At 39.1% G+C, this 13,573-nt stretch overlaps 1 protein-coding gene across 2 annotated transcripts in view; it reads left to right on the top strand.

The window, feature by feature from the left end:
• Positions 1–13,573, top strand: part of COG5 (component of oligomeric golgi complex 5) — a 380,460-nt gene that overhangs the window by 7,926 nt on the left and 358,961 nt on the right. For both annotated transcript variants that reach the window (XM_011948213.1, XM_011948214.1), the window contains exons 3-5: positions 1,735–1,792; positions 7,549–7,603; positions 7,706–7,775. In XM_011948213.1, coding sequence (XP_011803603.1) covers positions 1,735–1,792; positions 7,549–7,603; positions 7,706–7,775 — 183 coding nt within the window. The remainder of the gene's footprint in view (positions 1–1,734; positions 1,793–7,548; positions 7,604–7,705; positions 7,776–13,573) is intronic.

Here is a 13,573-nt window from a genome sequence, read left to right on the forward strand (position 1 = left end):
TCAGAACCTTTATTACTAGCTGAAACAGTAAGCTTTCCTCTCTTTCTCTCTTTTTTTTTTTTTTTTGAGGCAGAGTCTTGCTCTGTCACCCAGGCTGGAGTACAGTGGCGCAATCTCGGCTCACTGCAACCTCTGTCTCCTGGGTTCAAGTGATTCTTGTGCCTCAGCCTCATGAGTAGCTGGGACTACACGCGTGCACCACCACACGTGGCTAATTTTTTTGTATTTTTAGTAGAGACAGGATTTCACCATGTTGGCCAGGCTGGTCTCGGACTCCTGACCTCAAATGAGTCACCCACCTCGGCCTCACAAAGTGCTGGGATTACAGACGTGAGCCACTGTGCCTGGCCTAGCTTTCCTCTCTCTTGTCTTCCACAACTCTTGGAAAAATCATTTAATTGGTTGCAAGGGAGTCTGTGAAACTACAGTTTTAGGCTTTTTAACCTTACCAAAGTATTACTAGTGATAAAAGAGAATAGATAATTTTAAGAAAGTTTGTCTTGTTAAGATGGACATATTAAGGACCGTATCCGTAGACTGGGAAAAATTTGGACATCTTCTGGGAACCTTACAAGTAACAGACTGAGATGACCAAGAGTAATGCTTTGAGTAGATATGAGAGAAAGATACTTGACAGAATGACAGTGATATCTGAAACAGGACAAAGTGGAGGATTTAGGAGTTCCAGTGAATTAATCTTTGGTGATTAAGAACTTCAGTCAGCAAACTAGACATGAAACTTCGTATTCATTGGAATAAAAGGCACACAATAATAAGGATTCCTGCATTATTCTAAAGATTTGCATGATTTCTTGATGTTTCTGGGAATCTCTTGCATGTGGCCTTTAACTTGTAACCTTCTTGGTTTTTTTGTTCTGGCCATCTGCAGTGCCCTAATTTTCATAAAAATATCAAACATCTATAGGGAAAAGGATTTGCTGTGGGTGTGTGACACTGGAAAACTGGAAGCAGAGAGATGTTCAGGTATAGGTGAGCACTGAGTGCTGTATCTTTCCAGAGTAGGATGTGGCCTTGGTGGTGCTGAATCAAATTCAAGAACAAAGAGAACCTGATGTTTGAAAATATTCTTTAAAGGAAAAACATAGTAATGGTGTGACTACAATGAGCTGGTTTTTTACATTTTTTGGCACAACTCCACTTGTGCATCTCATTAAGATAGCAAGGGCCTTACTTGAATGTTTGTGTTCCCCTAACATTCATATGTTGAAACTTAATCTCCAATCTGATAGTATTAAGAGCTGGGGGCTCTGAGAGTTGATTAGTGCCCTTCTAAGAGAGGCCCGAGGAAGCTTGTTTGCCCCTTCCACCATGTGAAGATAGATACAAGGTACCATCTATGAGGAATGAGTTCTCACCAGATGCTGAATTTGCCAGTGCCTTGTTGTTGGACTTCCCAACCCCTAGAACTGTGAGCAATAAAAATTTCTTCTGTTTGTAAATTACCCAGTCTAAGGTATTTTGTGTTTGTAGTCCAAACAGACTAAGACAGTGCTAAGAAAAGGCTATAACTCCTCTTGCTCTGTGTTGAACTGTAAATGTATGTGTGTTCCTGCTTATAACTCATCTCAGACACACCTTAAAAACCTGTGTTTTTTTCTTTGGTATTTGTATTTGCCTCATTTCTACTCTAAGCGAGACCTTCCATTCTACATTGTGGTTACAAGGAAAAATATCTAACAGAGCAAAAGCTAATCATTTGTTTTTGATTTTCAGGTTGTTGCAAGACATGAAGATTTACTGGCACAAGCAACTGGGATTGAGTCGTTGGAAGGTATATTTCTATTAACTGCTAGAGATTATGTAGAACTAGACTAGGGATTGGCAAGCTACTTTGGATGGGAAGTATTTTAGACTTTGCCAGCCACATAGTCTCTGTTGCAACTACTAAACTCTGCCATTGTAGAGTGAAAGTAGCCAGATAATATGAAAACAAATGTGTGTGGCTATGTTTCAGTAAAACTTTAGTAAAACTTTGCTGGCCCCTGAGCTAAATGATCTGGGTTCAGATCCTTGTTTTACTGCTTACTAGGTGTTTGACTTTGGGCAAGTTAGTTAACCCTTGTCTGCCTCAGTTTTCCTATTTGTAAAAGAGTATAATATGTACTAACATAGCATTATTCTGAGGATTAAATGAATTAGCAAGATACTTAGAACAATGCCTGTACATATTTAATGCACCTGTAAGTGTTAGTTAATTAAAACAATAAAAACATCAACAATACCAGAGTGGGTAGTACTGGAAGGAGGCTTGAATTTTTTTCTTATTTTTGCCTTTTTTGGAGCCTTTTCTGCAACTCTTTTTAATGAAAGTATAGTTGAATAATAATTGGATTTTTATTTTTACAAATCTGCTTATTTTTGTTTGACTAAATCTTCTATGAATTTTTCCTTCCCTCTTGATTAAGTTAAACTACATCTCATAAATATGAAATGTTACTATGGTGTTTTACATTATTACTTGTGATTACTATTTTTAATCATTGTACATCAAAAGAAAGATAAGTGGTTTTTCCCTATGTTGATCAAATTCTTGAGAGAGGATATTGTTTTCTGTGATGCAATATTCTATAATGCTTCCCCCAGTATTTCTTATGTGCCCAAAGATATTAACTTATTCTCATCATGTATAGTATTTCTAAGATACCCTGATGAAGAACTTAATATTTTTGGAAATAGTTGTTTGTTGTTTGAAATCTGGGGTACATATCTGACTAGGTTCTTAGGAAAATTAAGAATCTCTAAGTACTGATTGACTTAGTACTGGAAATTAATTATTATTATTTTTAGTCATTTCAACTTTTATTTTAGATCCAGAGTGTATATGTGTAGGTTTGTACCTGAGAATATTGCATAATGCTGAGGTTTGGGGTACAAATGATCCTGTCACCCAGGTAGTGTGCATAGTACCCAACAGTTAGGTACTCCCTCCTCTAGTAGTCCCTATTGTCTATTGTCATCTTCAGGTCTATGAGTACCCAATATTTAGCTCCCACTAATAAGTGAGACTGTGTGGTATTTGATTTTTCTCTTCCTGCCTTAATTTGCTTAGGATAATGACTTTCAGTTCTATCCATATAACTGTATAGGACATGGCTTCATTCTTTTTTTATGGCTGTGTAGTATCCATGGTATATATGTACCATGTTTTTAAAATCTAATTCACTGTGGATGGGCACCTAGGTTGATTCTATGTCTTTGTTATTGTGAATAGTGCTGTGATGAACCTACGAGTGCATGTGTCTTTATGGTGGAACAATTTATTTTCTTTTGAATATATATCCAGTAACAGGATTGCTGGATCGAATAGTAGTTCTGAGTTATTTGAGAAATTGTCAAACTTCTTTCCGTGGTGGCTGTACCTTCCCACCAAGAGCATATAAGCATTCCTTTTTCTCAACAGCCTCACCATCATCTGTTGTTTTTTGACTTTTTAATAATAGTCATTCTGAATGGTGTGAGATGGTATCTCATTGTGGTTTTGCATTTCTCTGAGGATTGGTGATGTTGAGCATTTTTTTTCATGTGTGTGTTGCCTGCATGTGCATACATTTTGAGAAATGTCTCTTTTTGTCTTTTGCCCACTTTTTAATGGAGTTGTGTTTTTGCTTGTTGAATTAAGTTTCTTATAAATTCTGGATATTTGACCTTTGTCAGATGCATAGTTTGCAAACATTTTCACCTGTTCTGTAGGTCGTCTGTTTATTCTATTGATAGTTTCTTTGGTTGTGCAGAAGCTCACTAGTTTTAATTATGTTTTTAAATCTCATAATATTTTTATATATTTCTGAGAGCAAGTAATACTTTAATGGCAATTTTTAAAACATGCTAGTTTTTTATTTATAAGGATGGCATGGTAGTACATTGAGTGTGTATAGGTCTAGATGAATCACCACAACAGAAATATTTATCACTGTGGTTTTTAAATATATGTTCTAGTTCTATAATGTGCTTGTTTTTCCCAGAATGATCTTCAAAGATTAAAATATTTGAAATACACTGCTAGACTGAATTAGAATGATTATCTCTTGTACAAGTGTGTAGAGTACAAAGGCTGGCTACTTTATTCCTATGATTATCTCAGAATATTCACTAGATTATTTGAACATAAAAGATTGAAGTGTAGGCCAGGGTGCAGTGGCTTACGCCTGTAATCCCAGCACTCTGGGAGGCCAGGGTGGGAGGTTCACTTGATCCCGGAATTCAAGAGCAGCCTGGGCAACATAATGAGACTCTATCTCTATAAAAAATAAAACATTAGCTTGGCACGGTGGTGCATGTTTCTAGTCCCAGCTACTTGGGAGGCTGATGTAGGAGGATTGCTTGAGCCAAGGAGGTTGAGGCTGCAGTGAGCTGTGATCGTGTCCCTGCCCTCCAGCCTGGGTGACAGAGCAAGACCCTAGACCCTGTCTCAGAAAATAAATAAAATAAAAAACTTTAAGTGTGAATTGCTTAGTATTCATTTTAGCATGATGTGTCTTTCTAAGTATTTACTAGAATGTTATTTTGAGATGCTGAAAAATAAATGTGTATATACATATTAGAAAAATTGAATATTAGCATCTACTTCATCTGCTTTATTCTCCTAAATATGTAAAATTTTTTACCATGTAAATTGCTTAGTATTCATTTTAGCATGATGTGTCTTTCTAAGTATTTACTAGAATGTTATTTTGAGATGCTGAAAAATAAATGTGTATATACATATTAGAAAAATAGAATATTAGCATCTACTTCATCTGCTTTATTCTCCTAAATATGTAAAATTTTTTACCATGTAAGTAGTTTGGAGGTATGTTTAAGCCTATTTTATTTAAAAATGTTCTTTTTAAAAATATTCTTCCAAATATTACTTTGAGAATTTGCTAGGTTTCAGAAAGCTATAGCAATAGAGTTTTTGTTTGCATGGAATTTTGAGAAATATTTATTAAGCTTATTTTTGTTAAAAAGAGGTAGCCTCCCATCCTGGCTAACATGGTGAAACCCCGTCTCTACTAAAAACACAAATAATTAGCTGGGCGTGGTGGTGGGCGCCTATAGTCCCAGCTACTTGGGAGGCTGAGGCAGGAGAATGGCGTGAACCTGGGAGGCGGAGCTTGCAGTGAGCTGAGATTGTGCCACTGCACTCCAACCTGGGTGACAGAGCGACACTGTCTCAAAAAAAAAAAGTAGCCTCATTCATTTATTTTTTCATTCAGGCTATCAAATAGTAATTAAGAACTTGTTAAGTACTAGGCACATGTGAACGATAGACAATGTCACTGTCCTTTTGGAACTATGTTCTGGTCCTGGAGGTAGATTTAAAAAAAAAAGTACAGATAGAAAACGGGGCTGGGCATGGTGAATCATGCCTGTAATTCCAGCTACTTGTATGCTGAGGCATGAGAATTGCCTGAACCTGGGAGGCAGAGGTTGCAGTGAGCTGAGATCATGCCACTGCACCCCAGCATGGGCAATAGAGTTAGACTGTATCTCAGAAAACAGAAAGAAAAATTTTATTTGTAAATTCTGTAGAGAAATAAAACAGGTGATGGGGATGGATGAAGGTGAGGGAAGGCCTTTTTGAGAAGATGACATTTGAGTCAAGATCTAATGATAAGGAGGAGCCATCAAGCGAAGATTTGGAGAGAAGACTGAACAATAAATGGAAAGGCAGGAATTAACTTGGCATGTTTGAGGGGCAGAAAGTAGCCCAGAATAGTGAAGGAGGGAGAGAATCGTAGATGAGATTCTTGGGAAGGAATTTGGATTTAATTCTAAATGCAGTGGTAAACCATTGGAAGAGTTTAATCAGGTTATTGTATGATGAGATTAATACTCTGAATAGTTTGATAGCTCTATAGAAAAAGGCAATGGTGGTACGTTCCAAACTAGTGTCCCTGATATTAGAATAGTTGAAGTACACAGTACCTTGGATTAGAGGGGTGGCAGATGGAGTAAAATGTAGGCAAAGCTGATAGGATTTGTTGATGGCAGATGAAAGAGCTGATGGAAAAAAGTCACCATGAGTTATTCCTAGGATTTTGGTCTCAAAAATTGGATAGATAGATGATGGTATGAGTAATGCAGATGTCATAGCCTGGAGAGAAGTGTGATTTTTGATGGGTTGCAAGGTAGGGCATAAACCATCTTGGGTATCTTAAATTTGATGTAACAGTACCGGGGAAGAGAGAGAAAGAGGACAGAGAGATAGGGAATGAGAACATAGGCAGATATATAAAGAAAATCTTTTTACATAGATATATGTTTATACGTCTGTATATGTGTGTGTGTATAAAATCAGTATTTTATTGAACAGATACTGTTTAAAACTTTGGAGTTGAATGAAATTCCTGAAAGATTGTAGATGGAGAAAAGCAGATGACTGAGGATCACATCTTGGGGTACTCCAGCACATGTACAGGTCTGCCAGAGGAGAAGTGGGAACAACTAATGAGATAATAGGAGACCCAGGAAGTGTGTTGATTTGAAAGCCTAGACAAAAAAATGTTTTAGAAAGGGAGTAGTCAACTGCTGTGAATTTCTGAGAGCTTGAACAAGATTAAGACAGAACCAACAATAGAGTTTGGCAACTTGTAGATTTCTGGTGACCTTGATAAGATCTGTTTTGGTGGAGTATGGGTGGAAACCCTTTGAGACTGGGTTGTGGAGAGAATATGATGTAAGAAAATGGTTATAAGTAATGGCAGTTTATTCTTGGCGGTTTATGGTGAATACACCACAAAACCAGCGCAAAAGTGGAAATCTTTGGTTCAGAGAGGATTCTGTTGGACTGAACTGTGTTGTTATACTTGTATGCTGATAGGGATGTTTATTTGTTCTAACATTACTTCATTTAAAATATGACGACATGTCTATACTTAAATTTAGCTATTACTATGCTTTCAAAACAACTATGCCAGTTGGATATAGAAACTGAATTTTAAAGAATGGCCTTCAAAATAATTAAATATCTGTACTAATTGAAAGCCTAAATAATAAAATTTAAGCTTGATCTTCCTGAAAATATTTTTCCAATTTTGTGAAAATTTCCTCATGTTTTAAGCCTAGAGAGTTGTAGATTAAGCTGTGGACTATAGTTTTAATATAGGAGTGATGGGGCAAAGGGGATATCGTGGAGGATCAGTCATACTTTTTTGGTAATGTATTAAAATGTACGTAACATAAAATTTATTGTTTTTAGCATTTTAAAGCATACAATTCAGTGGCATTAAGTACATTTACAGTGTTGTGTGACCATCCTCACTATCTAGGTCCAGAACTTTTCCATCACCTCAAATGGAAACCCCATATCCATTAAGCAGTCAGTTTCCATTCCCTGTCAGGCTTCTTTTGTGAGGCAAAGATTGGAGGGGGAGACCAGTTACAGGCTTTTACAGCAGTGTGGGTAAAAGATATTGGTTGCTTGGATTAGGATGGTGACAGAAAAAGTTAAAATTATATATGCATGTATTTTCTTTTAATTTAACTTTTTACCCAGTTGGATGCCCTGTAAATTTGTAAAGCCAATGTAAGCTTATGTTTTCCTAGGTGTTCTTCAGATGATGCAGACGAGAATTGGGGCTTTACAGGGAGCTGTTGATAGGTACTGTTCTTAATTTTATAAATAAATGGAATGGGAATATTTTTATCCATTGATATTTTGAAAATGATTTTATTCTCACTCCTCTCTTTTCTTTTTCTTTAGGATAAAAGCAAAAATTGTTGAACCATACAATAAGATAGTTGCCCGTACTGCACAACTAGCAAGACTTCAGGTAGTTTCTTACTTTTATTTCTTTATACTTTATTATTCATTTTGTTTTCTTAAGTGGACAAAATTGAAGAGTATGAGTTTGGAAGAAGTAAGAGAATGGGAACAGAAGGTAAGAGAAAAGGAGAAAACAATACTAAAAAGCCTTAAGATGTCTAGCTCAAAAAATACAAATCTAAAGTGAATTATTTTCACTGTCATTGCAGTATATAATTGTTTATTAACTTATATCTTCTTCCATTTCTTTCATCAATGTTTTATACCTTTCAGTGTATAGATGCTTCACCTCCTTGGTTAAATTTATTTCTAACTTTTTTTTTGTAGCTCTTGTAAATGGGAAATGGGATTGTTTTTCTGATTTCTTTGGATAGTTCGTTGTTAGTGTATAGAAATGCTACTGATTTTTGTATGTTAACTTTGTATCCTCTGACTTTACTGTATGCATTTTTTCTAGCACTCTTGGTGGAGTCTTTAGGGTCCTTTATCTACTTTTCTATCTAAAGGATCATGCTGTCTGCAAACAGGGACAATTTTACTTCCCTTCAGGTTTGGGTGCCTTTTATTTCTCTCTTGCCTAATGACTCTGGCCAGGACTTCCAGTGGCTGTGTTGATGAATAGTAGTGGTGAGAGTGCGCATCCTTGTCTTGTTCCTGATCTTAGAGGAAAAGCTTTCAACTTTTCACTGTTGATTATGATGTTAGTTGTGGGCTTGTCGTATATGGCCTCTATTGTGTTGAGGTACATTCCTTCTATAACAATTTTTTTTGAGTTTTTAACATGATGTGTTGTTGAATTTTACCAAGTGCCTTTTCTGCATCTATCAAAATGATATGGTTTTTGCCTTTCATTCTGTTAATGTGGTATATCATTTATTGATTTGCACATGTTGAACCATCTCTGCACCCCACAGATAAATCTCACTTGATCATGGGGAATAATTATTCTAGTGTGCTACTGAATTCGATTGGCTAGTATTTTGTTGAGGATTTTGCATCTGTGTTGATCAGGAATACTGACCTGTAATTTTCTTTTCCTGTAGTGTCTTTGGCATTGACGGAAGGGTAATATTGGCCTAATAAAATGAGTTTAGAAATATTTTTCCATCTTTGATTTTTTGGGGAGAATTTTAGAAGGATTGGTATTAGTTTTTCTTTAAATGTTTGGTAGAATTCAACAGTAAAACCATCAAGTCCTGGACTTTTCTTTGTTAGGAGACTTTTTATTACTGATTTAATCTGTGTACTCACTATTGATCTGTTAAGATTTTATTTCTTTATGATTCAATTTTGGTAAGTTGTATATGTCTAGAAATGTATCAATTTCTTCTAAGTTATCTGATTTGTTGTCATATAATTGTTCATGGTAGTTTCTTATAATTCTTTATATTTTTATAATAATTATAATGTTTTCTTTTTCATTTCTGGCTTTATTTGAGACTTCTTTTTTTTCTTAGTCTAGCTAAAGTTTTATTGATTTTATTTATCTTTTCAAAACACCAACTCTTATAGCAAGGCATGGTGACAGGCCTGTAGTCCCAGCTACTCGGGAGGCTGAGACGGGAGACCTGCTTGAGCCTGGGAGGTAGAAGTTGCAGTGAGCCGAGATTGCACCATTGTACTGGAGCCTGGGCAACAGAGCAAGACCTTGTCTCAAAAAAAAAAAAAAACCCAAAACACAACTCTTGGTTTTATTAATCTTTATTGTTTCCTAGTCTATATTTAATTTATTTCTGCCCTGATCTTTATTATTTTCTTCCTTCTACTAACTTTGGGCTTTGTTTGTTCTTTTGCTAGTTCTTGAAGTTTAATGTTAGGTTATTTATTTGAAACCTTTTTTGATGTAGACATTTATTGCTATAAACTTTCTTCTTAGAACTGCTTTTGCTGCATCCCATAACTTTCAGTATATTGTGTCATATCTCAAGATATTTTAAAATTTATCTTTTAATTTGTTTTTTGATCCATTGGTTGCTCATAAGCATGTTTTTTTTTTTTTTTGAGAATTTTTTTGGTGAATTTTTCAAAATCCATCCTTTATTGATTTCTAGTTTAATACCATTGTGGTTGGAAAAGATATTTGATATGATCTCAGTCTTCTTAAGTTTGTTAAGCCTTATTTTCTGGTCTAACATATGATCTATCCTGAAAAAAGTTTCATGTGCATTTAAGAAGAACGTGTATTCTGCCACTATTGGATGCAATGTTCTGTATTTGTCTGTTCGGTTTGTTTGGTCTAGAGTGTAGTTAAAGTCTGTTGTTTCAATATTGATTTGTTGGTTTTTTTCTTTCTTTTTTTTTGAGATGGAGTCTCGCTGTGTCACCCAACCTGGAGTGCAGTGGCCTGATCTCTGCTCACTGCAACCTCTGCCTCACAGTTTCAAGCCATTCTTCTGCCTCAGCCTCCTGAGTAGCTGGGATTACAGGTGCCCGCCACCACGCCTGGCTAATTTTTGCATTTTTAGTAGAGATGGCATTTCACTGTGTTGGCCAGGCTGGTCTCGAACTCCTGACCTTGGGTGATCCGCCTGCCTTGGCCTCCCCATGTGCTAGGATTACAAGTGTGAGCCACTGCGCCCGGCCTATTTTCTTTCAGCACTTTGAATAGATCATCCCTGTCTCTCCTGGCTTATAAGATTTCTACTGAGAAATCTGTTCATAGCCATCTTGGGATTCCTTTGTATGTGATGTGCTTCTTTTCTCTTGCTGCTTTCAAGATCCTCTCTGTTTTTGATTTTTTACAACTTGGTTGTAATGTATCTTGGGGTAGTCTTGTTTACATTGAATCTGATTGGAGGTCTTTGAGCTTCCTATACCTGGATATTTTTTATCTTTCCACAGATTTGGGGAATTTTTGTTGTTATTATTATTATTATTAATTTATTAATTTATTTTTAAGATGGAGTCTCGGTCTGTAGCCCAGGCTGGAGTGCAGTGGTGCGATCTCGGCTCACTGCAAGCCCCTCTTTCCGGGTTCACACCATTCTCTTGAGTAGCTGGGACTACGGGCTGGAGTGCAGTGGCCAGATCTCAGCTCACTGCAAGCTCCGCCTCCCAGGTTTACGCCATTCTCCTGCTTCAGCCTCCAGAGTAGCTGGGACTACAGGCGCCCGCCACCTCGCCCGACTAGTTTTTTGTATTTTTTAGTAGAGACGGGGTTTCACCGTGTTAGCCAGGATGGTCTCGATCTCCTGACCTCATGATCCACCCGTCTCGGCCTCCCAAAGTGCTGGGATTACAGGCTTGAGCCACCGCGCCCGGCCAGAATTTTTTGTATTTTTAGTAGAGACGGGGTTTCACTGTGGTCTCAATCTCCTGACCCTGTGATCCGCCCACCTCGGCCTCCCAAAGTGCTAGGATTACAGGCGTGAGCCACCGCACCCGGCCTGTTATTATTTTTTAAAATAAACTTTCTTCTCTCTCTGCTCCTTCTGGGACACACATAATATGTAAATTGGATTGCTTAATGGCATCTCGTAATTCTCAAAGGCTTTCCTTACTCTTTTTCTTTTTTCTTTTTGTTCCTCTGACTGGATCATTTCAAATAACCCCTTTCCAAACGCACTGATTCTTTTGCATGATTGAATCTATTGTTGAAGCTCTCTTTGGAATTTTTTTAGTTCAGTCGTTGTGTTCTTTAGCTCCAGAATTTCAGTTTGGTTCATTTTTGTGGTTTCTGTGTCTTTGTTGAACTTCCCATTTTGTTTGTTTATTGTTTTCCTGATTTTGTGTACTTGTCTAGTTGTAGTCTCTTGTAGTTCATGGAGTTTTTAAAAGATGGTTATTTTGAATTATTTGTCAGGCAGCTCATAAACCTCAATTTCTTTAATGTTTGTTCCTTTGGTGGTATTATGTTTCCCTGATTGTGATTCTTGTTGCCTTGTATTGGTGCCTGCACATTTGTAGAAGTAGGAACTACTCCACTCTTTGCAGACTGGCTTTGGCTGGGAAAGTTCTTCACCAATTAGTCTGACCAGAGATTCTAGGCAAGCTTTCTGGGGTGGTCTGTGGGCAGGCTTACTGCTGGTGTCTTCAGGCAGGCTGTTGTGGTACCTAGGTTAGCAGGTGCACAAGTCTGGTGCTTGGGTCCATGAGGTTTGGTCTGGAGACTGTATTTATTGGGGCAAATGTGGGTCATGAGTTTGCTGGAGCAGACTTAGATCCAGGGTTCACAGTGCCAAGGTGGCCCCCTGTGGAATGGACCTATTAGGGGCCTAGTCCACAGGAGCTGGTCTGAAGCCTGGTCCCTTGGGAGCTGACCTGGCACTGGGACTGGCCTTGAGCTTGAATCTGCAGGAGCCAACCAGTTGCTGGAATGGGCCTGGCACCTGGTACCATGGGAATGGGCCTGGAACCTGAGTCCACAGTGCCTGGCTTTCACTGTCTCCTGGGACCATGGGGGTGGGCTTGGAGCTTGTGAGTCAGGCCTGGGTCCTGGGTTTACCAGGGTTAGCCTGGAGCTTGGGTTTGTGAGGGTGGTCCTGGAGCCTTGGTCTGCTGAAGTAAGCCTGGGCTCTGCGTCCACTGAAGGCTGGGGTCTGTGGATGCTTGCTTTGTGCCTAGAGCCATGAGGGTCTGTCTGAAGGCTGGGTGAGTGAGTGCTGGCCTGGAGTCTGGGTCTTCAAGGGCTTGCCTGGAGACTGGGCCACTGAGACAGCTGTGAGTCATCTGGTCCTGGGAGCTGGCCTGGCACTGGATTCTGCAATGAGCCTGGACCCTGGGTTTGCCAGAGGAGGCTGGGTTCTGCTGGGATGGATCTGGACCCTGGGCCTGCCCGAAGAGCCTGGACTTTGTGTCTGTTGGAGTGTGGGGACCCGTAGGGCAGGCTTGGAGCCTGTGTCCGTGGGTGTTGACCTGGTGTCTGAGGCCACAGGTGCCAACCTGATGCTGGGGCAGATCTGGTGTTTGGGGCCACGTGGGCTGCTCTGGAGCATGAGGCTTCAGTGGCTGACCTGCTGCTGGAAGTCTCTGTGCTAACCTGGCACTAGGGCTAGCCTAACATCTTGGGCTATGCAGGGTTGCCTGGGGCTGGGTTGGGCCTGGAGCCTGAGTTGGGATTAGCCTGAAGCCGAGGGCTCGTCTGAGACCTGGGGTCACTGGGACCAGCCTGGTAGTGGTGTAGTCTGGAAGTACTGGCATGGAGTCGGGCAGGGGCAACCTGCCCAACACGATTTTAATGGGTCAGGCCTAGTGTTGGGGACTGAGGCAAAGTCCAGAGCTCAATTCCTTCTCTTTTCTCTGCTCAGCGAGCATCTGTCTCCTTGCTAGCTGGCTTGTATTGGGGGACGCAGGTAATGTGACACTGTCCTTCCTACTCTCTTTAGTGTGTCTCTTTTTATTTCTGTGCTATATTCAGGTGCTATAATGTCTCACCTGGTTTAACTTTTGTGAAGATAATTTGGATAGTGGTTCAAGTTAATGTGTCTGCAAGCTGGAGTCCTGGAAAGTCTTCCTCTGCTATCTTACTAATGTCACTCATAAACATATCACATTGATTTTTGTAACTAAAAATTATGCTTTAATACCCTGTTTTTTGGAAAGTATCCTTTTTCAGATTCATCTATATTGGTTTTTTTTTTTTTTTCCTAGACAGAGTTGTGCTCTATTGCCTAGGCTGGAGTGCAGTGGAGTGATCTTGGTTCACTGTAGCCTCCACCTCCCAGGTTCAAGGATTCTCCTGCTTTAGCTTCCCAAGTAGCTGGGATTACAGGCACCCGCCACCACATTTGGCTATTTTTGTTGTTGTGTTTTTAGTAGAGACAGGGTTCACCATGTTGGCCAAGCTGGTCTCGAACTCCTGACCTC

The sequence above is a fragment of the Colobus angolensis genome, unplaced genomic scaffold (assembly GCF_000951035.1).
Source record: "Colobus angolensis palliatus isolate OR3802 unplaced genomic scaffold, Cang.pa_1.0 Scaffold275, whole genome shotgun sequence".
In the NCBI taxonomy this organism is placed as follows: domain Eukaryota; kingdom Metazoa; phylum Chordata; class Mammalia; order Primates; family Cercopithecidae; genus Colobus; species Colobus angolensis.